Here is a 26923-nt window from a genome sequence, read left to right as displayed (position 1 = left end):
CTTTATTATCTAATTTGTTATACTTTTACAAAAAGCAAAGTGGTACTAGAAGGGTGCAGACCTCCACCAAGGCTGTTACAAGTACAAAATAATTTATGCTCAATTTAACGAGTTCTACTTTGGACCATGCTTAACACTTCAAAAATAAATCACGACAGTAGCTTTTCTCTGTAGTCCTGCTGAAAAACCAGATTTTTTTTACAGACATTCGTGTTAAAAATCTTCTATTGTCATTCTGCATAAAGCTAATGTTTCAAAACATGTTGCAGTCTTGCTTTAAAGGTCTCCTATCATGCTATTTTTAGGCATATATTATGGGTCTCAGATACAGTGGGGCAAAAAAGTATTTAGTCAGCCACCAATTGTGCAAGTTCTCCCACTTAAAAAGATGAGAGAGGCCTGTAATTTTCATCCTAGGTACACTTCAACTATGAGAGACAGAATGAGAACAAAAAAATCCAGAAAATCACATTTTGGGGCTGTCGCTGGGCAACAAGGGCTTTCAACTCCCTCCAAAGATTTTCTATGGGGTTGAGATCTGGAGACTGGCTAGGCCACTCCAGGGCCTTGAAATGCTTCTTACGAAGCCACTCCTTCGTTGCCCGGGCGGTGTGTTTGGGATCATTGTCATGCTGAAAGACCCAGCCACGTTTTATCTTCAATGCCCTTGCTGATGGAAGGAGGTTGTCACTCAAAATCTCAAGATACATGGCCCCATTCATTCTTTCCTTTACACGGATCAGTCGTCCTGGTCCCTTTGCATAAAAACAGCCCCAAAGCATGATGTTTCCACCCCCATGTTTCACAGTAGGTATGGTGTTCTTTGGATGCAACTCAGCATTCTTTCTCCTCCAAACACGTCTAGTTGAGTTTTTACCAAAAAGTTCTATTTTGGTTTCATCTGACCATATGACATTCTCCCAATCCTCTTCTGGATCATCTAAATCAGGCATCCTCAAACTACGGACTCCGGTCCGGATCCGGACCGAACCACCACTGTCTCCGGACTCTGAGCAAATTATACTTTTCATATGTATTATCTCTCTGTATTATATGTGAGACATCGCCACAACGCATTCGCAACGAGTCAAAATTATCCGCTATGTCCACTGCAAACAGCGCTCTGCATGTCTGACTGTTCCACTGTGTTCCACCTGTGTGTGTCAACGCTTTGGTCCAATCACATTCAGCATCCAGTCAGCGTTTTTTCCCCCCAAACAATCTGCGAATCAGAGGCACAGTAGGGCGGGTCTTCGCGGAATGCGGGTGGGAAAAATGTGTGTGTCTCTTTCAACCTGTCTAAGTCAGAGCGAGAATTAAAAAAAAACAAATTCAGAGCGAGAGTTAACAGCTCATCTAGTTCCATCTGTACTGTAGCTAGTAGCCTAGTTTCACCTACCGGGGTGGCAACTGACACCCTAAAAATAGGCCTTGCCACCCCAGTTGGCAGCTTTGTTTTGAAAGAAAAGTTGTGGCTCATCGGACATTTATGAGAGAAAGTCTCTAATGTCCGAGTGCAAGTGAATGCAGCACAAGATGCACGTCATGTAACCCCTCCCCCGGTCCTGGCGCGAGCGTGGACATATGATTGGCGGCGATTTCATTTTGAACTGGACGGCGCAAAACGAGAAGCATTCAGACCCAAGCGCTGAAGGAATGAGGTATTTGCGGTCTACAATGACAGAGAAGAGACGGTCAGTGTGGCTGTACTCAGCATTCAATCAAAACGCACTGAAGCTGTTGATCTTAATACGTTTGTGAGGCGTTTTGCTGAACAAGATGGTAATCGCCGCATTCAGCTGTAATAGACATGTCAACTTGATGCTCTGCTCACGGATGAGCATACACAACTATTAAGATGATGACCATACGTGTGTAAATATATTTTTTTCTTTGAGGGGGTCTGCCCCCAAAAAACTGTTTTACGTCCTGAGAAAGTCAAATCAGACGGTGTGTAAAACTACACTGCCCAGCCAAAAAAAAGTAACCACTTTGATTTAACTAAGCCAGTAGGTAAGGACCTTCCACTGGATAATAACTGCAGTATAAAAGAATGCATGACTGAAGTGATGGAGACCATGTTTGAAGGCAAACAAAAAGAGGAAATAACAGGTCAAATTAAGCAAATCCCCCTCTCAGATTCCACAGCAACCAGAAGAACATAAATACTGGCTGGTGATTTGATTAATCAGCTTTGTGATGGAATAAAAAATGCACAGTGCATTTCCTTAGCTGTGGGTGAGTCCACTGACACCACTGACAATGCTCAGTTGCTGGTGTTTGTGAGTTTTTATGATGAGGCAAAGGGGGAGTTTGTTGAAGATGTGTTGGGCCTGACGAACCTCAGTGGACACTAAAGGGGGCAAGACATTTATAAAGCAATAATGGGAATGCTGAATGAAAGAGGGTGCATCTGCCTTTATTCCTAACTGTGCAGCTCTCACACTGCGACTCTGAGGGGTCAAGCACAGAAACAATAACAATGAAAACTGCTGCATACAGATTATTTTTGTTTTTGCAACCTCGTGTTAAGAATCTTGTTGCAATTGTTTAAAAGTTTGAATGACCGTAATAAACGGACCTTTGTCTTATTGAAACATTTATTTTGGACCTTTAAGATTTGTATTTGAGTACCCCTGATCTAAATGCTCTCTAGCAAACTTCAGACGGGCCTGGACCAGGGTTTCCGTTAGCCGGTAATTACCGGTTTTTAGCTGGTAACATTTAATAAAAACCGGTAAATTCAAAACCTGCCGGTCAAAATGTCCGATGCTCCGATCGATTGGCCGTCGATCATTATCGGCCGATATTCACTCTTAATAGTTTGATCTGTGCTCTTTATAAAGGCCGATCAGGAGAGCTGGATCTGATCGATATGGACATAAACGCGAGTGAGGTATAACCGGACGCCAGAGAGAGATCGCATTAGCTGCTGCATAATCACCTGAAGCCCCGCCCACTGTTTAGCGAGCTGCATGAGAAACTGACGGGCTGTCAGGAGAGAGGGAGGGAGAGGGGAAAAAGAGGATCAGTTTCTCCCGTGTTATTATTCAAAGTTAATGTAAACTTTTGAATAATGTACTTCATCTACTACAAGTAGTTTCTTTGAATGTAATAATTATGTTGTTTGTTGTTTGTGGAATCATTTATTGAAAAATTAATCTGAATTTTTCAATCTGTTACGATTATAAACTGAAGAAATATAAAAATGACTCCCATTAACTGACTTTTAAACATCAGCATCCGGTCCTAGTCCGGTAATTACCTGCTAACGGAAACTCTGCTACACAATTCTTATTATTCTTATTGAAACATGACCGGTAAGTTTCAAATTTGTCCGGTAAAATAAATTCTGTCCGGACATTTGACCGGCGAGAAAAAATCCTAACGGAAACCCTGGCCTGGACATGTACTGGCTTAAGCAGGGGGACACGTCTGGCACTGCAGGATTTGAGTCCCTGGCGGCGTAGTGTGTTACTGATGGTAGCCTTTGTTACTTTGGTCCCAGCTCTCTGCAGGTCATTGACTAGGTCCCCCCGTGTGGTTCTGGGATTTTTGCTCACCGTTCTTGTGATCATTTTGACCCCACGGGGTGAGATCTTGCGTGGAGCCCCAGATCGATGGAGATTATCAGTGGTCTTGTATGTCTTCCATTTTCTAATAATTGCTCCCACAGTTGATTTCTTCACACCAAGCTGCTTACCTATTGCAGATTCAGTCTTCCCAGCCTGGTGCAGGTCTACAATTTTGTTTCTGATGTCCTTTGACAGCTCTTTGGTCTTGGCCATAGTGGAGTTTGGAGTGTGACTGTTTGAGGTTGTGGACAGGTGTCTTTTATACAACCCGGTATCACGGCAAGACGTGAACATGTGACGATTTACCATGCTGGGAGACGTGAACATGTCACGGTTTCGTCCCCTTCAAACGTGACAGCTACACGGTATTGTTAACCCATGTTAACCAGTGGAGAAATAACCGGAAATACCAAGCAAATGCTACCCCGACGTAATGATTTATTTTTTAATAGTCTTGACGAAACCGGAAACAGACGTAGGCAAGATCCTCAGCTCAATGATTGGATGGTTATCCGCAATGCATGCTGGGATTTGGTGTTTATGTGATGTGAAATCTGAAAACGTTTTTTAAAAATACAATAACACTTTATTCCGAGTGTGCTTGATTTTCTCTTTGAAAGTCATCACATAACGGCATTGTAATACACGATTCGGCTGCATTAAATATTACATATCTGCCGTAGTTCTGTATTTATAGAGCCCTGATGAGAAGACTTCTAGACAAACATGAGGAACTGAAAACGTGACGTGGATCATAAATATATAAGCAATTCAACAACATCTTACATTTATTTTCACACAATACGTCTCCTTGCAGTATCAACACTAATTCGGCTGACTTTTATATTTGATCCAATTGGTAGATAGGCTGTATTTACACCATAACCGTGCAGAGCTGATAGAAAGGGACACCTGGTGGTCAAAGCACGTTATTGAATTGTATTATTTTATTATTGATCTCTGCCTTGCCCCTGGGCCGTCCGCCCGAGACCCCTTCCGGGTCCTCCGCTGTCAGCCCAAGTTCCCCTTTTTGAACTCTGCCTTGCCCCCGGGCCGTCCGCCCGAGACCCCATCCTTGATCTCTGCCTTGCCCCTGGGCCGTCCGCCCGAGACCCCTTCCGGGTCCTCCGCTGTCAGCCCAAGCCCGTCCTCCAGACCCCCTCCACCCACCCTGTTGGCCTTAGTTTTGTGTCCCTCCTCCGGTCCCCCTCCACCCACCCTGCTGGATTTTTTTTGGGACGTCTGGGATACGTCCCTTGAGGGGGGGGGGGGGGGGGGGGGGGGGGGGGGGGGGGGGGTACTGTCAAGATCTGTCTGTGTTGTATTTTGTCTCGTCTTTTTCTGTCTTTTGTTTCATGTTTTATTTTGAAAGGTCTTCACCTCCTGTCTTGCCTGTTTCTGTCTGTGTTGTGTTTTGTCTTGTCTAGATCTGTCTTTGGTTTTCTGTCTGCGTTGGGTTTTGTCTTTAGATCCGTCAGTGGTTCCCTGTCGTTAGTTTCCCTGGTGTGTCTTATTACCCGATTGTGTGCACCTGTTGTCCCTGTGTTTTCTCCTCACCTGTGTCTTGTTTGTATAATTAGTCTTGTGTGTATTTAAGTTCTGGTTTTTCTGTCTGTCTTTGTTGGTTCGTCTTGTGTTATGACCTGGTCTTCGGTGAGTGTTCTGTTCTGTCTTTGTTTAAAGTATAGCCTTGAAATAAAGGAGATATTTTTGACACTTTAATCTGCATTTGGGTCCTGCTTCCTGCACACACATCTCCTCCATGGTGGGCTTGTAAAGCAGCAGCTCTGAAACATCATCTCCTACACAGCTCTTGTCAACTAGCTGAACAAATCAGAGCAGTGTTACTTTCTCTGGGAAACTCCTGTTAGCTAAAAAAAATAAAAAGTAAGAGCAAACATTACTTTCCAGTGTGGTCATTTTAAAAGTATATTTAGCTTTTGGAAAAGGCACGGTTGTATAAGATCTCTTAGAACAAACACTCTTCAGAACGTGGCTGACCTTTTTGGGCAGGCTGTAAAAGCAGTATTACTTCTCCTTCACTGGACTTCAGAGGGAAAACATTTCTGTGGAAAGGAAATGGTTTGAACCCGGGAGGTGTTGTGTTCCTCCAGGGCCCGGCTCCAGACATGCCTCTCAGGAACTCAGCTCTCAGGAACTTGTATCCCCCTTTTTAAGAAGAGGAGGGAAAGAACAACTGTAGTAATAACCTCTACAAATACTTGTTTCAAAGGGAGATAAATGTCAGCAAAATCTAAATGTTAGACTGTAGATGTAATTAGCAGACGCTCATGTTGTTCCTTACGCACAGTCCCACCTCTGTTCTGTTATTCCTAGCTCCATCTGGCCGACACCACTGTTTACATATCTGAGAGACTGTTCCTCAGAGCCATGATGACATTTAGAGGAAGGACTCAGAGAGTGGGCTGTTCTACTCAGTCCGAAGCATTTCTGTTTGGTATAAATCACCCGTACTGTACATCAAATCAAACACACAAATACCTATATATATATATATCATTCTTTCTCTCAACTGATTTAATTTGTATCATATTCATGAATTTTTATTATTCAGAGGATTTAAAAAAACACCTTTTACTTCAATCTAGCTCCTAAAAGGAAAATCTGACTTTTTCAAAAATTTAAATCTGACTTTTTAACATTGGTTTTACCATTTTATGCCATATAAATCTGCTATTTCCTGTAAAATAAACATCGTAAAACTTGCTGAAACTATGACAAACCTAATAAAAGAATATTTAATGTAAAATATTTTTAAATATGTTATTATTATTGAACCAAAATTGAGTCGATTAAGTTTAGTACTCTAAATGATGAAATGAGGCAGCTAAATCTATACTGTAACATTATTGATAACGCTTATTGTTCTTCTTTAATGTGCTATACTGTAGGAGTGCACACTAAGTAATAGCAAATACATCTGAACATGTTTGATATTACTACAACTATGGTATATGTTTATCTTTTTGTACCACGTCTTTCTCTCTGCCTTTTTTGAACAATTTGCAATTGTCTACAAGCAAAAAGAAAATCTGTCGTCTTATATGGATTTCCGCTGGCTGCCATATGCGTCTGTGATCAATGGCCTCACACACACACAGCTTTGATCACTGGCTACAAAGACTGAAGACTTTTCTGCAGCATTAATAGGCGCATAAATGGAGGATGGCCATCTTCTTAAAGAATCGATGTAAAGCCAAGTCTGAGTCAAGCTGTGATCTGGGTTGATGGCAGATCACAGGTTGGCATTGAAGGCCACGTCTCTCCTGAGAGAAAGAACAAGAGAGCAGGGGAGACGCTCTGCTTTCCTCAACTGCACGGACATCTTGCATTATTGATGATCCAGTGGGAGAAGTTGAAAGAGGGTGTGAAGTACCACGCAGCACGCACTTCAACAACTCTCCCGTTTAGCCTGTGCCTCGGGTGGTGTTTGCACTCCTGAGATCTCGGAGTCTTCTTGTGAGCTGGAGGATTTCCTTTTTTCCCCCGTTTCTCATTACTGCTTCCCACTAAACACATTGAGCTTGCAGTCACCTCAGAGAGGTTCTACGCTCGGGGAGAAACAGCTCGCCTTCAAAAGACACCTTGGAGCAGAAGAACTCGGAGAGTGACAGAAAGTCTCTACAATGTTACGCATGTTGGAAATACATGAATATCTAATGCCAATGTGATAATGAATGCAGAGTAAAGGAAAGAGGAGGAGAGCGTGTTCCCATTCAGACCGCAGACCAGAGTTCCCGTTAGAATATTTTTTCGCCGGTCAACATGTCCGTTAAAGTTTAAATCTTCCGGACAAAATGAGAAAAGTGCCGGTCAAAGGTCTTCTTTGTTATTTATTGTGCTTTAAAACAAATTGATATTATTCGATATTAAACAAACTAATTATAGTAGATTAACTACATTATTCAAAAGTGTACAGTAACTTACAATAACACGGGAATAATAAACGGAGCGCTCTCCCTCTGACAGCCCGTGATTGATTGAAAAGTTTATTAACAGCTTGTATATTGGGTACAGTACAGTACAGCTCAAAACATACAATTGTTAAGGGGATGCAGACCAGAGAAAGACTTTCGTCTTGTTTACATCAGGGTCCCCCATTTCCAATTCATCATGTCATTTAAGACATATAAGACATATTTGACATACAGATGGCTTATTTACAATTTCAGTATCATGCAGCTCGCGGATCAGTAATGAGTGACCCGACAGTAAAACTAAACATATCTATAACTAGTTACGGTAGTTTGAGAGGTCATTAAAATAGCTAGGCCTACGTGTGCTATTCTAACCTGGTGTGTGCTTTGTTCCGCTCACCGCTGCATGTGATCATCCAGAGCTGCTTGTCGACTCGTCAGCTGCAGCAGCTGATCTCTCTCCCGTCAGATTAGACTTCACTCGTGTTTATATCTATATCAATCAGATCTAGCTAGTTCTAGCTAATGATAGGACTACCTGCTTATTAAAAGACACCTAAACAATAAGCGTCGCTATGCAACCGGGTGAGGCCGCAAAGTATAGCGCAGCATTATGCATTTGTTTACATGCCCACCGGAACCCCGAGGCATTACCAACAGATCAACGCACAATCAACCCATACAGGACATCTCTTTCTCCACATTACGTGTTAGACATTAGAATTGACTATTCTTGTCTGTCACATACTCTTTTGTCTGTCACATAAATGGCGCAAGTTGCGCAACTGATGTAATATTGCGCTAAACGGAAATGATTTTGAACGGACACTTTGACCGGAGAGATTTAGATTTGCCGGTCTTCAACATGTTTTACCGGTCGTAGTCCGGTAATTACCGGCTAACGGGAACTCTGCCGCAGACATGAATCAAACTGTTTTAATGGCCTGTCTTTGCACCGTTACTCGACAGTTTGAATCCAGCTGTGAGCTGCTTGTTATCATTTCCCACCACTGCACCTGTTTGAATACTAAAAATATATAGTATATGAAGGCCTTACGGCCCGTCCACACTACAGCTTCAAAAACGGTTTCCAACGCGTCTGCCCATTCACTTTGAATGGGGTGACGTCACGTTGCCTCGCTTTTCGCCGAACTGAATTGTGGGTAGCATAGCGGTCCGTCTCCGGCGTCAGAAGTTGAACAATGTTCAACTTCTGACGCCGGAGACCCCGGAGTAGCCAGCGCCAGCCAATCAAATCATATGCCAGTACAAGCTCTAGCCAATCAAACCGCTGCTTGTGTGTCAGGGGCGGGAGATTCATGTGATTGGTTGTTGGTCGAGCTTCAGACGCGCCCAGCTCCAAGCTTTTTTTGAGGCCGACGGGCCGTTACGGCCCGTCCACACTACAGCGTCTGCAGCGTCGAAAGCTTCAATCTGCCCATTCACTTTGAATGGGGTGACGTCACGTTGCCGCTTTTTTTCGCCGAACTGAATTGTGGGTAGCAGAGCGGTCCGTCTCCGGCGTCTCAAAGTTGAACAATGTTCAACTTCTGACGCCGGAGTAGCCAGCGCCAGCCAATCAAATCCCGTTTCGGAAAATCTGACAGATCAAGCCGTAGCCAATCAAACCGCGTCTAAACTGGGAGAGATATCCCGCCGTTCATTTCTATATTTCAAAAAAAGATGGATTTCGGTAGGTTTTCGCTTGTTTGGGGAGTTTATATATATATATATATATTGCTCCCATAAAAACCCCCGGGGATTTTATGGGAGCAATATATATATATAAACTCCCCAAACAGGCGAAAACCTACCAGTTTCACCCACTGTCTCTGCCACCTCCCTCCATGCCTGGTTCCTCCGGTTTGTATCCGGGTAGGTGAAGAGGGTCTGGTCATACAAAACCGGGTGATTTGCTACGACGATAATGAGTTTCTCCTCCATCTTTTTTTGAAATATAGAAATGAACGGCGGGATATCTCTCCCAGCTTAGACGCGGTTTGATTGGCTACGGCTTGAGCTGTCAGATTTTCCGAAACGGGATTTGATTGGCTGGTGCAGGCTACTCCGGCGTCTCCGGCGTCAGAAGTTGAACTTCTGACGGCGGAGACGGACCGCTATGCTACCCACAATTCAGTTCGGCGAAAAAAAGCGGCAACGTGACGTCACCCCATTCAAAGTGAATGGGCAGATTGAAGCTGTCGACGCTGTAGTGTGGACGGGCCGTTACAGTTAAAAGAGCCTTGATCTTCTTGCAGTGCATTCACCTCTGCAGGGGGTACAAAAGACAGACATGTATCAACAGCATACATATCCTGAAGAAAACACCAGTGTGATTTTGCAAATATACTCTGGATTCAGTTTAGTAGCAGGAAAGAAAACAAGTGCGAAAGTACTTCAACTATTCCTCTTTATTATTATTTTTCTTCCACGTATTATTGCTGTTTTAGCTTCCCGCCTCATGCGATGGTGAGAAAAGCCGCGTTTCTGGGTGTTAAAAGCTTGGCCTCTGGGCGTTTAACACCTGCACCGTCACACCGGACCTCTTATCCCCTGCACTGCTTTTCCTCTCCTGTCCATTTATTATTTCTTCTACCTGTCACGGGTTTATGGAGGACGGAACATGACTTAAGTATAAATAAATAAATGTATGAAGAAATACAGGAATAAATAAATAAATACGTAAATAAATAAATAAATACAGGAATAAATAAATACAGGAATAAATAAATGACGAAATAAATACAGAAATAAATAAATGTTGAAATGAATACACAAATAAATAAATAAAAGAATAAATGCATAAATAAATATGGAAATAAATACATCAATGTATAAATAAATAAATAAAAGTCGAAAATAAAACAGAACACACGTTATTATATATCTTTCATTTATTTCTACATTTACGCAACATACATTTATTTATTTATGTATTTATGTGTCCGTATGCTAATGAGGTGGGCGGTCCTAACCTCAGTCTGAAGCAGGATTGGTTACAGGAGTGTGTGATCATTTCTGGCAGAGGGCTCTACTACTAACGCCTGGATAACCGCGCTGATTCGAATGCAGGAGCTTTACTGTTTAGCCCTTATCTTTATACATCCATGGTTTATCCACAGTTGTAAGGTTTATTTATGGATATTGATTTAAGAGCCATTGGAGATCATTTACGATCATTAGCGGACCATTTAGAGAACGGAGAACCAAAAGACTATGTCCAGTTTCGTGTGGAACGATGTATAGAGGACTTGGCTCAGCTCGACATGATGTGACTTGCCACAAATCTATTGCTTCTGCCTGGCTCCAACAATTGGCGAATCCTGCTTCAGACTGAGGTTAGGACCGCCCACCTCATTAGCATACGGACACATAAATACATAAATAAATAAATGTATGTCGCGTAAATGTAGAAATAAATGAAAGATATATAATAATAACGTGTGTTCTGTTTTATTTTCGACATTTATTTATTTATACATTGATGTATTTATTTCCATATTTATTTATGCATTTATTCTTTTATTTATTTATTTGTGTATTCATTTCAACATTTATTTATTTCTGTATTTATTTCGTCATTTATTTATTCCTGTATTTATTTATTTATTTACGTATTTATTTATTTATTCCTGTATTTATGTACGTAATTTATTTATTCCTGTATTTCTTCATACATTTATTTATTTATACTTAAGTCATGTTCCGTCCTCCATACGGGTTAGACCTGCGCTCAATTGACTACACAACTTTACAGTAAAATCTTGCATGTAGGCTACATTCAAATAAAATAGCTTATTTGATCAAACACATGCAGTAAATGATTACTTTCATTATCTGCCAATCATTTTCTTGTGTTTTTTTTAACACTTAATCCATGAAATATATTCAGAGAAAAGAAAAAATGAGCCAAAAATTAAAGTAATTTTTACATTGGAAAAGCTAAAACTAGTATTTTTGGGGGAATTTGTGCCTAAAATCGGACTTTAATCCGACCAATTTGTCGGATTAAAGACTTATTGACTAATAGTTGTAGCTCTATATGGATATATAAAATGTCAGCTTAATTGATCCCTCTTAATGAAACATTTTGCTGGTGGTTCAGGATTTCTCAAATTGAGGCGGTGCGAGAAAATCTATCTGCCAAGCTGTCTTTCTCCAAGGCCCTCTGTGATTGCCCAATTATCGTTCCATTGTGTGGGGGTGCATTTAATAACCCACTCTCCACACTGACACATGTGCAATACAAAGCTTTCCTGCATGATTTTTGAGGGTTTGCAAAAATATCATAAATGAAATGCTTTAGAAGGATTACAACCATCTTAAATACAAAATCTATTCGTATATGGCATTTATTTTCTGCTTTAAAGCATGTAAGTCAAAATCAAATTAAAATACAAGTAGCTCAAAACCTTCCTAAACCATCTCAACTCTGTGAATGAAAACTAAACACCCACACAGCCACACATTGATGTGCATAAATCAAAACACTGCTTACTTCTATCCTCTCTTTTTCTTTTATCCTGACTTTCTGTTTCTTTTCTTTCCCTCCATACTCGGGTCCGGTGCTTTTCAGAAGGCGAGGCTTATCCCAACATCCCTGTGATCACTCTGTGAAATCTGCAGAAAACAATATTTCCCACAATAGTTTGCACCACAGCAGAAGCATCATACAAAATAACATTTTAAGGTAGACTACTAGCAAAAATAAAATGTGTTCCTTTTACTTTCTAACGTACATGTGACCTTAACAGTGCAAGAATTGCTACATGTATTCTGCTTAACATTCTAGTCACTAAATAAAATAAGATTAGAATTCATTACAAAAATACTAAATCTGTCCATTGGCTAATAATTTATACAATAGATTATTCATCGTTAACTGGTATATGCTATGTTTGGACTGTGTCAAAGTGGACGGAATAATGAAAGGTCCTGATGTGGAGCCCAGTGCAAAGAGAAGAGGGTCTGACAGGAAGTATTGCATTAAGAGTTGATTGATAAGTGAGGACTCTTGGTCCTCCTAACTCCTCTGAGGGACGCTGGGCTCCTCCTGGCTGATGTCCAGCAGCTCGTCCTCGGAGAAGCTGATGTGAAGGCAGGTGTCGTTCATGGGGGGGGAGAAGGGCGGAAGGTGGTCGTTAGTGTCCGGGCGTGAGGTGGGATCAGCAGGGTACGAGGAGAAGAGATCCTTTCTGTCCTCCAGGGGACTGTCGCAGCCGCTCGAGGCCGTTAGAAACGTCCCGCGGTCACCGAACAAGTCGTCGTCGTCGCGTAAAGGAGACAGCAGCGACTTGGTTTCGGACCGGACCCCCGAGTCCTCGCTGGCTGAGCAGGAGCTGCTCTCGCCGTTACAGAGGGAGTGGAAGTCTGCGGAGCACAGGGAGCTGGGGGTGATGTCCGGGAAGGAGAGGCTGCTGCTGCTGCTAGGGGCCCCGTCGTTAGCCGTGACCTCCCCGGAGCCCGGAGAGAAGGTCCTGCTGGAGCGCTTCCGGATCATGGAGGGCGGAGGGTCCAGTTTAGGGATCGTCTGTTTATATCTGCCAGAGAGGGAACAGAGGGGGAGGGTTAGGGAAGTGGGACAAGATGCCACAAAATCAAATGAAAGACGTTTCAGTGGCATGATCATATTGGAATCAGATGCATATATCCAGAAAAAAGCTTGGAATAGGGGCCCCTTCAACTTTTATGGATGTTTACGGGATCATAATTATGTCATTGGATTGTAAAGACACCCAACAAATAAGAAAAGATACTGTAGCTTAATATTGCTATTTGACATAATTTCAGACTATACCAAATATATTAAAAAGGTCTGTCTTAAAGCGTCTCTCAGTTTTTGTCTCGGGGAGACTGGTAAAAACTGTTGGATTAGCCAAAACGACATTATCTTTGAACACCATCTTTAACAATATCACACACATTATTAATGATTCACTTTTGATTTTGATTTATTAAATTGATAATGTTCAATTCACTGTTTGCAGAATTGACTGTATTTCCAATGTTGATTCATTGGAAATACATCACCTTGGTTTGCTGTATCAATAAAGGTACCTCAGCTATCCACTTCCATTCTCTTTAAACTGTTTGGCTGAGATCGACTGCAACACGTCTTTCGCTTTATTAAAAGCAATATTTACTCTACAGTATTTCCGTTTGTATTATTCCTTATTTAATACAAGAGCATAATAACAGCTTGTCAGACTTTTCCCCACCATGGATAAATTATAGAGCTATATAAATGCTTATATTAAAATGCTTTGAATCTGAGATTAGGCCTGACAAAGTGCTTTGAAAACACAAGCGCAGAAACAGCATACACAGGTGATATATACTTATATAACGTAGCTACTGTAAGAAAGAAATCTGATTCGGAATATTTATATTTATGTATATTCAGGTCTAGCACTATAAACTCCTTCGTTGTCCACGTTATAATAATACAGATTTCTCTCCACTGTACATGAGAATCAGCCTACAGCCAGTTTTCCTCTCCATCAATCACATTATTACCCCATTAACCTGAGACGTTCTGTGACGCGAGCTGTTACTAGACAAGGCAGAAACCCTCTCCTTCTCCCTGCTCCCTGCTGTTCCTGCTGTCTGAGGACTTATCTACATCCCACAGCTCCCCCGATGAAAAAGAGAGAGGAGCGAGGGAAGAAAAGGAGCCACAGAATACAAAAAAAAGAGTGTGGGGGTAAGGAAGCGATAAAAGAGCTGCAGGCTTTCCCCTCCTCACACCAGAAATAGCTACACTGCAGTCTCTCTGAATGTAACACAGGAAATCCACGACAAGCACCAGCTCCCACAACCACACACAATTACAGTCATTGTGTTGGCAATGAGGCCCAACACACATTTGCTAACAAGCCTCACTTCCTCCCGGACTCCACCCATCTACATTATATTGCTAGATGCTAACTTTGTTCCCCAGTGAAATCCAGTCTGCGGCTGAATCCTGTTCTCTAATGAACTTATGCGATGTGCTGATGTCTCTACTGTCTCCGTTTCTGTACAGATGGGTGTTGATAGCTGCAGTAATGACAGACTCGTTATAATGGCGCAGGGAAACCATCACCAGAGATAATCACACACTGTTTCCCCGGCGAACAAAAGGAGAAGCACAGAGCATTGTGGGGGAGAAGTCAAGTTCACTAACTCCAAGGTCACCGGAAGCATCGCTGGTTTTTATTAGCCTTAGGATGACAATGTGATACAACACTGTGGTGCAAACTGAAATATGGCAACCACTACTGTTTGGATTTTAATTAAATGTTGTTCAGACATTCATTGTTCCTACTGACTTCCTGGGCTTCATGAGGCGGATGTTTTTGATTTAAAATAAAAAAACTTTTGGATGGATTAACATAAATCAATGGTGCAAAATCCACATTTCTTTCATGATCCTGTGATTTTCCCTCTAGTGCCTTCCGCAGATCAAAGTTTCCCTTTCCCTGAGAAATACTTTAAAAGGCTCTATTGTAATTTGGGGGATTATTTCTTTCCTGTAGTGTGTTATATAGGTTTTTGTGCATGGAAATGTCTAACTGGAATATTTTAGCACACTGACACACTGTGTTGCATAACTAATGAGATATGTAAGAATGTTTGGCATTGCATTTTAGAGCTAATTAATGTCAATTACACGTGTGCTTTTAAAGCCTGTGAAAACAGACCGAAATGTAAAAAATATTCAACAGCTAGTACATACTAGCAACGATGCTTCTTGATAAATGAAAATATACTCTTTTAAATATTACAATTAATGTTTATTTGGCCCACAGTCTGAATTATGACAGCCTTGGATACATGTACTGTTTTGTCCGCTGGAGCAACTGTTTCTTTGAGGCTTTCAAAGATAAACCGCCCAGTCTGAATTGTGACGCAGCTTTGATTTCTTGTGCTGTTCTCTCTCAGCGTGTGCTGCCAGGTTTGAGGATGAATTTGCAGCTGGATCAAGGAGCAGGCTGCTCTCATTATCATAACTTTGACTCAGCACTCCTCTCTCTGTCACACTGACACCCCACACACCTCCCTGCCTTATCTCTCTCTTCTGTGTCTTCCCTTAGTGTTCTACCTCTGCCTTTTATAACTTCATAGTCGTCTTTCCATCCATCTCTCTTTTCTCTTTGGTTTTACGTCTCACATACTTTTATTATTTATCACACAGATATTTGACAAACAAGAAGGCAACTTGACAAAAAGGTAGATAATACCTACTTTCTTTAAGAATTTAAACCATACTTGTGAAATTGTGGATGTCTTTCCAAGAGATTAAGATGCATGATCACAAAAGCCATACAATCCCAGACATATTTGATTTCTTGCTGTGACTGGGTGATTGTATGTTGCCTACAAACTTTATTAAACCCCTGTCTGTCTTCTGATAAAACACATTATTTCCTCAGTAAATGTACAAGCAGCTCTCTTACTGCCACTAATAGGAACGACCCACCGTGCTCATTAGTCCCTCATCTTGTGCTCACTGTAGCAGGTTGTCAGACTAAAAGAGATTATTAGGCCATTTTACGACAGCTGCTCACGTACACTTTACATTACTGCGGAGGATCTATCTAAATGGCCCGCGGCTTCAGTTCATTTCAGCGCAGAATAGAAAATGGACTTCCAAAGACTTGACATTTACTAGAAATACTGTACGCAATCCATCAGGGAGAAATGTATGGGGTTTTCTTGCTCAAAGTAAGATTATTTTTTTAGTGGAAATGCAGTTTAAGATACATTAATTCATGTCTTTCAGGTTTTTAAGTTATAATTTTGTTTTGTTTCAAAATACAGTAACTAAATGTACTCAAAGCAGTGTTAATTTCTAAAGAAACATTTTGACTCATCGGGTCATCGCTTACGACTCTTAAATAACTAAAATAGGGCAATGACAAAACTCAATTCAACACCAGCTGTGTACTACTGTAGATTTGTTTTAGATAGCTTTAAATTATAGTTTATAACATGATAACAGAGCATGGGATAACGAAACAAAGGGATCATTTTAACTACATTAAAATGAACCGAAATGTTCAATATAATCTGATGACTAAGTATACTAAAATAGCTACTAACTAAGGAACTAATAAGGCAAAAACTTGCAGTAAAATGTAACTAGAATGGATGAGTTTGATTGAATAAGATAAAAACTGATAAGGACATCTAACTCAGGACTAAGACTTGGTAAATGTGAGATCTCTGATGGCGTTTGCCTGAGGCTGTGAAACTGTCATTTGGTCAGACTCAGTAAAGAAATACATGCACACGACACCAAACACACACTCACACTCACTTAAATACAAAAAGACCCCCGTGTAACACAGTGAGAGCAGACAGGTGCATCCTAGGTATTCTCCTCTGCCTCTGAAGTGACAGCTTTACTGTTCAGGTGGAACATCCACTGACAAGATAATAGCAAATACTGACAGGAATATTTCTCCTAAGTGTGCGAAACAAAACAAGTGCTCACAGTCTTGCAAAAGTGCATAAATCACAGACAGAGCTGCCGTGCATTAAACATGTGTGGCTCCCTGATTACCTCCATGAGAGATGATGCAGTCATTAGCAGGGAGAATCACGGGTGAGCCCTGAACATGAACCAGCAAACACCCACACTGTTCACCACCACATGCCCAGTACACAGTCCACATGCTGGATGTCATGAAAATACTCACATAGAGGGAGGAGAAGGGGCAGAAAGAGGAAGAGGAGGAGAGGAAGGGGCTTAGGCAGTGGCAGAGCTCCAGGGACAGGTAGGCTGGTGCATGGGAGTGGGCAATGAGCTATGCACTGAAAAAACGAAACTGTTGACTTTAATTAAATGTATAATACCAGCAGATTTCTCATAACTGTATTAGGTTAGTTGAGAGTAATAATATTAGGTTTGAATACAAATGTTAAGTTCAACTTAATAACATTGCTCTGATCTAACCTACAGTAATACAGTTATGTGAAATCTGTTGACATTATACATTTAATTAAAGTCAACGTTTCAGCTTTTCAGTGTGGGTTTAAGAAAGCCTGTCGTGTGGGAGTTATTTAGGGGTTGTTGTTTTTGTGTGTTTGACTGACGGGGAAATGAGGGGTGGTTAGAGGAGGAAGAGGAAGAGCAGGAGAGGGTCCTCACACCTGTACCGAAGAGAGGCCACAGTTAGAGTACAGAGGAGCACCACACTATGTCAGGGAAAAGGGCATTTAAAAGCTTATGTCAGTCATTCTGCACATTTTAGCACATTTAAACTACTATGTGTAGGATTTTATACAACTAAAACAGATTTGACAATGTAATACTACAATGTGACGCAGTTGCAATGGAGAAATCGGCAGTATGAGGATTAAATTGAAGTGGTATACACAATTCAAAATGCTGTGAAGGCGTATACAAAACACTATGCTAGTGCTACAAAAACATAGGGCTGCAATCTGACAATTGCTTTGTACATTATTCGTTATAGTTTCCTCTATTAAGTGTCCACCCCAGTTTCTCAAAGTAAGTCTTTAAAAGTCTTGTTTCGTTAGTCCTACCAAATCCTCAGTTTAATATGATCCAAAGAAATAAGCAGCAAACCTCAATATTTGATAGGTAGAAAACCACATTTGTGTCATGTTTACATGAAGAACTACTTTAACAATGTATCATCATTACAGTTCATCAACAATCTTTTAAAAATATAACATTGTTAATGCAAATTCTTTTTTTGTTTTGTTAAAAATCTTAAGCTGCTGCTTCCAGTATTACCATACATTATTATTATTTACATAAGATAATTGGTATGTGGTTGTTTTTGATTGAAAAGGGACACAGGCCCTTGTTTTATAACACGTTTTTAAAATGAAAGAACCAGATATATCGAAGCTCGATTACGACTAAGATGAATCAAACCAGGGCTTTCAAGAATTGGAAAATATTCAGGAGAATTTAGTTAATTGGCGAAAACATAATTATTTACTGTCATTGATGTCATTGCTTCACTTTTGTTGTTAGAGATGTGTCAGACTATTATCTGCCAGAACTTATTAAATGTTGCAGGAAAATCAATAAAGAGGCAAACGCGGCAAAGGTGTCAACAAATGACTCATAATCACAGCATGCTGATTTACTTCAACATTCAACACATAGGAATAACTCAGGCAATCAGGACGCTAGCAAGAAATAACAGCACAACACTTATTTAAATAACAACCAGTGGGAGCTGATCAACAGGTGGAGAAAAAAGGGAACATCTCTGTCTTCCTGTTTAGTCATGTCTAAAATCATTTGCACTGTGAGATAGACATAAGTAGGAGGTTTCATCTCAGGAGAGACACTGGGCCTTTGTGAAAGCGTCTTGCTTTGGTAAAGAAATGAACACAGCACATTAGAGAGATGTGTGGGATGGTTAAGTGGGTGGATGAACGTGAGAGTATACCAGGACCCACAAAGTCACTACAAAACTTCTTTTTAAATCAAACTAATGAATCCTAAAGCCTGACAAAGTCTGCAGTGTAGCAGAGTCAGGCTTGCAGACGCCTGCAAACATGGTCAATTAAACTCATATCACATCGCTGCAATCAAATTACGACGATGCTACTGGTGCATCTCATGATGTTGATGATGGAAAACAATGAAGCATACGGGGGAGGAAGAAGACCGGCAGATAGGTCAGGAAATGTGATTATGCAACATACAACACGGTCAGAGAGAAGGAGAGCAGTCCATAGCATAGCAGAGGAAAGCATGACTCACTGGTGAATCATTTATAGTCCGGTGTTCTTATGGTCACCATATGTGTTTGTTTTTGCCCTGTGTGGGCACGCTGCCGGTTTAAGATACAAGTATCTGAGGATTGCCATGTTGGTAGAGACAGAAATATCTAAAAAATAAAATCTGGATACATCGCTCTGCAACACATTTATACAGATATTTATGTGAAGAGGATTTCTCTGACAGATTTAAAGAAGGACAATTCTGAATATATGTAGCGTAGCTTTGAATGAAATATCTCAATAACTTCTGGATAAGTTGCCTTAAAATTAGGAAAATAAATTGACGTCCCCCTCAGGACTTCACGTTTCCTTTATTGCCATCATCAGGTCAACCTTTTAAATTGTCCAAAACGTTTTGTTTATGACCAAAACTATAGTATTTGCAGAGGATATAGAGGGGTGATGACTTAAAAAAGCTGCAGATTCCATAGTCCAATGCTCTGCCCACAATGTGTATTTTAACTGTTACACCCCGTTTGATTCTGCCTTGCCTGTTAGTTGTGTAAAGTGTGACTCACTACATGGTTAGCTTTAGCGTTGTAAGGAAACATACCATATGCAGTGATCATATAGCACTCGACTCAGCGAGCCAGCTGGAGAGCACACACGGATGTGAACCATGTTGGGCGTAATAACTGTGATTTAGAGCTAAATTGCACTAATAATGTGAAATGAATGGATTCTATCGCCCTGCATGAACAGCTCTTGACCCAGAGCGGAGGTCAGCTCATGGAGGAGGAGAGAGAGAGGATGGCAGAAGAGTGTCTGTCTGCTTTCCAGAACATCAAATAAGGCCACTCAGTTGATTCCAAACATTGATTCCCTGGGGAAATCCGGAAAACAAAAGCAAATGGAAGTAATAGAATGTGCCGTGTTGCGGGGGAGGGAGGGAGACTGACGAAGGTATTGCAGAGGAGATTCATGTGGAGACAAAATAACATAATGAAGTTGCCATTTACATAACCTTCATTCTGTGTTGTTGTCCCTAGGATTCACTGTGATCAAAGATGTATAATTGAGTCACTCAAGCAGCATAACATACAAATTATAACCATCGAAAGGTCACATCAGGAATTAAGTTATTTAGTTCAGCAGGAACATTTTTTGTGTTTTTTTTCCTGTGCAGAAATAACTTGACTTTTCATTACGTTTACATGCAATTTGTGAATAAACCCAGCATTTACGAGCACTATTAACAGACAAATGATGTCACTCAGGAGAGACAAACAACATCCAATAGAAAAGAGGGGGAGGATGGCAGAGAAGGGGAAGTCTTTTTAGTATTTTTCTAAGCTATTAAATCTTCTGTTAAGCGTTCGAGACAGATAATTGAAAATGAGGTGCTCAGAAAGAAGAGTTATAGACAGAATCAATAAGGCAGGGGAAATTGGGGGTTTCAGCCGGGCACACAAAACATTCCCAGATGAAACTGATTTTCCCATGGAAATGTAGGGTCACAAAATGCCTCTCTTCGGAAGAGATCTGAAGTTCCCTTTTGTTCCCTCTCCCTCACATGCAAAAGTAAAAAAGATATTCTGACGTGGACTGGGGTAGAGTTTCAGGCTGTGAAGGGCTCGGAGTCTGTGCTGCAGGAAACCACAGGATGTGAGTCTGGGAGCAAAGCCTCACACACAACAAAGCAGACCAACAACATCCACAAGCACGCCAAATACACACTACACCACTGAGTCAACTCCTTACTTCTCATTGTCGGCTCTAAAATCTACTTGAACATGCCCTCCTTGGGGAATTCGCTGGGGATTGCTTTCAGAGGGAGAGCAAAAATCGAGAGACAAATTAAGTGCGAGGATGAGAGCTAAATAAGAAAGGACTTAAGAGTTTGTTCTGCTGGATCTAACGTAGTAAATTTGTTCTTTTTATTTTGATGTTTGCTATTTCTGGTCTTAGTGATGGCTTTAATGAGATTCGCTGGAGCTTTTAGCTCATTAAAAAGTGATTAGATGCTGTGGCTCCTATATATGCATTCAAGGTAAAAGCTGCTTGTGTTTGTTTCAGACATTACATCTAAAGTACAGAAGGGGAAGCACTTTGCAAGATAACATTTGCAAGACAGTGAGAAATAAAAACTCACTATAAATTAAGCCTAAGAATACAACGTCTCTGTCAACGCGTGTTTTAATGGCTTTTCAAAATGAGTTATTCCATGAAATAGAAACAGCTGATAGAGTTTCTGTTTTTCTCTTAAATCTCATCCTCTCTCACAAGCTTCTCTGATTCCCTTTCTCTTTCAACCTCAAACCTGATGATCCCCTCTTTGTTTGTCCGACCTCGAGCCTTTTCCTCCTGTGTTCTGTAATCCCCTGATTACAGTCACTTTCATTAGCTGCAGGCTGTTTCTGCTGAGTGTAGCAGTCCTCCACTAATAACACTAAAAGCTACAGGCTGTGTGTCACTGTGCCTCAAATACAAACTGACTGCTACCACATTAGGAACATGTTTGCACACTAAAAGGAATAGTTCGTTCATTTTCAGACTTATTTGCTTTCAAGCTAAGAGTAAGATGGAGAAACATTGATTCTACTTCCATGTTTATCCATAAAAAATGAAGATATGGCCAGCAGGCACTTTTCTTAGCACAAACAGTGTAATCAGGGGGATAGCGTTAGCCTGGCTCTGTTCAAATGGATCAACATGTAAGCTATCTTTTTTTTTTTTTTTGGGTTCAAAACTCAAACTCTGAACACAAAGATGCAATACACAGATTATTAGACTCAGTGGACTTACGGCCCGTCTACACTACAGGCATCGAAAAATGCTTTCAACGCTTCGCCCATTCATTTGAATGGGGTGACGTAGAAGATTTGTAAACTTCGCCGAACTGCATTGTGGGGAGCATGGCATGGCTTTGCAAGCATCACGAGCATCTATCGGCATCAAAAGTTGAACATTGTAGCCAATCAAACCGCGTGTATGCTGGGAGAGACTACGCAGGTCATTTCCTCATATTAAAAAAAATGGAGGGAAAATTCATTATAGCGGTAGTGAATCACCCGGTGCTGTATGATCAGTCTCTGTTCATCTACCGGGATACAAACCGGAGGAGCGAGGCATGGAGGGAGGTGGCAGAGACAGTGGGTGAAACTGGTAGGTTTTCGCCTGTTTGGGGATTTTATATCCAGTTTACTTCGTTTTAACATTGCTATTGCTTTGTATGTCGGGGGCGGGCGGGAGATTCCTGATTGGTTGTTGGTCGCGAGAAATCACCAAGCCTCAGACACGCCCAGCTTCAAGATTTGTTGATGCCTGTAGTGTAGACGGGCCGTTACAGTTTAAATGTAATATTCTATTTTTTACGTGTTCGGCGTAATGACGTACAACGTCCTCGACAACTTCTGTAGTCCTATTCAGCCACTTGTTAACAACAATCATATTTCAGACACGTCAACTCTTCAAAAATCACCAGTGCACTGCTGATGTATTTAGGCCCCCGTCCACACAGAGACGAAAATGAAAATTAACCGAATTCGATATCAAAAAAGTCTTCCGTCCACACGGAATCGGCTCAAGAAACGTGTCCGTCCACACGAGACCGCTCGACCCGCTGGAGAAGATGTAGTACATATGCCGGGCCTTTAAGTGGCGCTGTACTTCCACCACAAAATACACCAAAAGCAACGAATAAGACCGATGCCGATTATTATGTTATATATTATATTATTATTGTTGCTGATGGTTGTGGTAGAGGAGCTGTAAATGTTGCACTAAAATCTGTATCATGGTCAGTAACGTCTGGAGCACGAACGCAACCCTGTGATCCGCCATTGTTGTTGTTGTTGGTGAAACGCAGAGAGGTGGGGCTATGGCGTCATCGTTTTCAGGGAATGATCGTATTATCGTATATCGTATGATCGTATATCGTATGATCCGTACAGACGGAGCCGCAAGCGTTTCGTCCTCAGATCTACCCACTTTTTGGGAGCCGTAATCAAAGGTTATCGGATTCGGGCTCCGAATCCGCGTTTCCGTGTCGGCCTCGTGTGGACGAACCGTCTTCTATACGATAGAGAACGTTAGCGGATTCAACTGATATCGTCTCCGTGTGGACGGGGCCTTAATGTCATAGAACAAAACGTGATCCGTCTCTTACATTTGTGTCAACCACAGACCTTATTTCGAGCTATTTTCCAAAATCCTATGGAGAAATCCCATTGGCTCTGAGACGAGGGAACCGGTAGTGGTAAAATGCTAACTCACTTCCGGGTTTTAGGACTCGTCACTGCACCACTCTATTGCAGACAGGATATGCTAATAGCTGATTCAGTATACCTATAATGGTGCCAATTTTCTAAAAACATTCAACAATTAAAAGGCATAAAATCCCTCAGGGCTCAAGTTGTAGCCAAGAGCTAGCTAACGGCATAGCAACATTAAAGTTCCTGTTTATATCCCCTAAAAACATCATGCAAACTTAAGAAAAATCTCCCAAATAGAAGTAAAACTACGAATAATATGGAGGTACAAAAAGGAGTAACAAACTAATTTACACTGAATGTTTAAATGTTGCATATTCAGTTCTTTGGATGGTACTAACGCCAGAATATACCATCAATATGTTTCTTATAGACATAAGAGAAACTCTCTACCAGAAAAAAAGGCCTATTTCTCAAAATGTTGAACTATTCCTTTGACGTATAATGGCTTTGTTACAAAATGTTCTTCATTTTCATTGGACTCACTTAGTTCTGGTACAGTACTTTATATTCTATTCTAAATAAAAAAGCAAAGTGGTATTACTTTTCATCTATGTTGGCAGAGTTCCTCAGGGTGAATGGGACGATCTCATTGCACGAGCCCTCCTTGTTCTCTGCGCTCCCTTTGGCCCTGATGAAGAGGTCAGCGTCTCCGTTCACCAGCACAGCAGGCTCGCTGCTGTTCTCCAGGTTGAGCAGGTTCAGGTAGGACTCAGCACTGTCCACAGTGGAGGGGGAGAGGGGGAAGGCTTGGAGAGGCCATGCAGGTGTGGAGGTGATGAGCTGGTCCAGCGTCTGGATGTAGTTCTTCCTCAGATTCAGAGTCAGAGCCTTTGCTGATGTTACTGAGCCGCACGGGGACTGAGGACCATCTGGAATAAGCAGAAGATAAATCAACAAAACGCCACTATAATAAAACATGCAACTGCTGAGCATTTAAGAGTTAACCATAGGGCTGCAACATTTGGAAAGAAACTCATTTTGCAATTGTGATATGAATCACAATTTTGGAGGGATTGATCATTTTTGTGTCATTATTTTCATTATCATTCAAAGATATATAGGGCCTCTTTAAATTCAAATTAATAGTGCAGCCCTAGTCGACCAAAAAAAAGAAAAAGAAAAAGATATTTCTTATTTGTCTGAAGATCTCTCATAGCCCTGACTCTCATTACAGAATGGAGAAGTTGGCTCTGTGCCAGAGGAAGATTTAAGTCCAGCTATGTCTAAGAGTAGCATTTTTTATCAGAGGGACTAACATGATTCAAACCAGCATTAAACATAATGTGGCATTTTCAAAATGTACACACTTCAAAACTCACACACACACAGCTCTGCCCACTGTGTGTGTCTCATTATGATTTTGGCAAGAATGGTCGTTTCTTTTCACTCCTGTAATACATGCCTCCACCGAAAATCCTCCCTTGGGACAGTGTGTGTATGAATGTGTGTGTACCAAAAATAAAGGTTTTTACACAATGAAAACTCTCAGTGAGAACACAGTCTGAGAGTGTGAGATAATGTTGACAAAATGTGGTTTTAAATCCACTCTGATTATGTAATCTGCTCTTAGTTTAATATAGAGATGCTATTGTTTGGAAGAATGTTGTTTTTACACTTTGTGTTGCAAAAAGTGATATGGGTGGGGGAGGAATCAATATAGTTGGCAGTAGTGTTTAACAGGACTGCCATTCTTTGGCAATTAATGAGCAATGGTTTAAATGTTTTTCACAACCACATTAAAAACATCTGGGAGAAAGCTCATTAAAAAAACATTTCAACACAATGCATCTAGTACAACAACACCACTAACACTTCAGTAATAAATAATAATAATAATGGATTACATTTTTTAATTAGAGCGCTTTTACAGGTGCTCAAAGTGCTTTACGATTACATATTAGACATGTAAATGTCAATACTGTGGACATTACCCACAGGAGCAAATGCGGGTAGAGTGTCTTGCCCAAGGACACAACGGCCTGACGCAGTGGCGGCCGAGGCGGGTTTCGAACTGGTTCACCAACGCACCTTGATCTGATGATAAACGCTCTAACCACTGCGCCAAAACCACCCCTTAAACATATAGTTAAATTAACACATCGGTAACAGTGTACACATTCGAATATTCTTAATTCCAGATGTTATAGTAGATGTATAGTTGAATTAGATGTCAGTAAGTGGAAATGGATAAATGTTAGGAAATAATGTAGCTTCATGCATCTGTTTGTAGGAGGGTCCAGTGCTTTGGTGCAGATTTATTAATCCTAAAAATATTCCTCTAATGTCCTGACCACTATTTTACGAGGTTAGACCGGAGCACTTTTCAGTGCACCAGTCAATCCTCAAATTGAATGCAGTTAGATCCCAGGTCAAACGTCTAGTCTAGAGGGTCTTGAGCATGTTGTCTTCAGTGATCGTATTGTTATGTTTCCTTGTTTCTTGTCTTGGAATATGTTCTTGTTGATGTAGCAAGTGGAGCTCCTGTGATGCAAGAACATTTTCAGATTTTAACTGACATTAAAGTATTATCGGATGTCTTTCACATCAGCCTAAGCTATCATTTGTATTATCGGTACTTATTATTATATTATTACTAATTAACTAATGTTGGCATGCTAAACTGCTTCACCTTTTGCTACTACTACTATTATATACATTGAGTGAGTGAATTAAACCTTTTTTTACATAAATGTGAAAACTCATATGCTTATGTAAAAATGAAAGAATCATCTCTAAAAACCATGTTTGAGCACCAACTCACTCTCTCCCATTTCACCTCATTCTCTCTCATTAACAATATCAAGGGCTTTTAATCAGTCTTCATTAACCATGACAAAAAAGCCTCCTTTGATACTGTGATCAAGAAATCTCAGCAAGAAAAGAACTCAGACACAGAATGTACACACTGCTTAAACAGTTTTAGCTCACACCAGGAGAATAATCTTCTTTTAGATAAAGGCAACAATGCTCAATTACAGCTGCCCAGATAGCACAAAGGGAACACCTTCACCTGCAGGGCGGGGGTTCGATCCCCGGCAGCTGTGCTTCTGCCTCGTCAAACACAGCTGAGGGTGTTTGCAGGCGGGAGGCCATGTGTGTCATGAGTGACTGCACTGTCCCCGGGCCAGCAGAGGAGCGAGCAAAGACCCGGACTGCAGAACCCGGGGGAACCTGACCTGACATCAGTTCATCTGTTCCCAGCAGTCACTTACCGAGTCCATTAGCCTGCAGCTCCGGTCCTGCTGGTGTTGTTGGGGCGCCGGCCTCCAGCTCCTTCAGCTGCTGCACCAACAGAGCCAGGTGCTGCAGCAGGTCCCGGTTCTGCAGCAGCAGCTGGTGGACCCGGGCCTGAGCCTCCAGGCGGGCTGCCGACTCTGCAGCCATCTGATCCTTCAACAGCTGCACCTGGAGAGGACACACGGAGAGAGGGGGGCATTATGGA

At 41.3% G+C, this 26923-nt stretch overlaps 1 protein-coding gene across 1 annotated transcript in view; it reads right to left on the bottom strand.

Annotated features, from left to right (window-relative positions):
* Positions 1 to 11236: 11236 nt before the first annotated feature.
* The window catches only part of si:dkey-34e4.1 (carboxyl-terminal PDZ ligand of neuronal nitric oxide synthase protein), an 84282-nt gene continuing 68595 nt past the window's right edge, over positions 11237 to 26923 (bottom strand). The window contains exons 9-11 of the mRNA XM_034238876.1: positions 26694 to 26886; positions 24023 to 24350; positions 11237 to 13053 (exon numbers count right to left, since the gene is read on the bottom strand). Of these exons, the coding sequence (XP_034094767.1) occupies positions 12537 to 13053; positions 24023 to 24350; positions 26694 to 26886 (1038 nt within the window). The 3' untranslated portion in view covers positions 11237 to 12536. The remainder of the gene's footprint in view (positions 13054 to 24022; positions 24351 to 26693; positions 26887 to 26923) is intronic.

This window comes from Gymnodraco acuticeps, unplaced genomic scaffold (genome assembly GCF_902827175.1).
Source record: "Gymnodraco acuticeps unplaced genomic scaffold, fGymAcu1.1, whole genome shotgun sequence".
Taxonomy (NCBI): domain Eukaryota; kingdom Metazoa; phylum Chordata; class Actinopteri; order Perciformes; family Bathydraconidae; genus Gymnodraco; species Gymnodraco acuticeps.
This window is presented reverse-complemented; position numbering and strand designations above follow the sequence as displayed.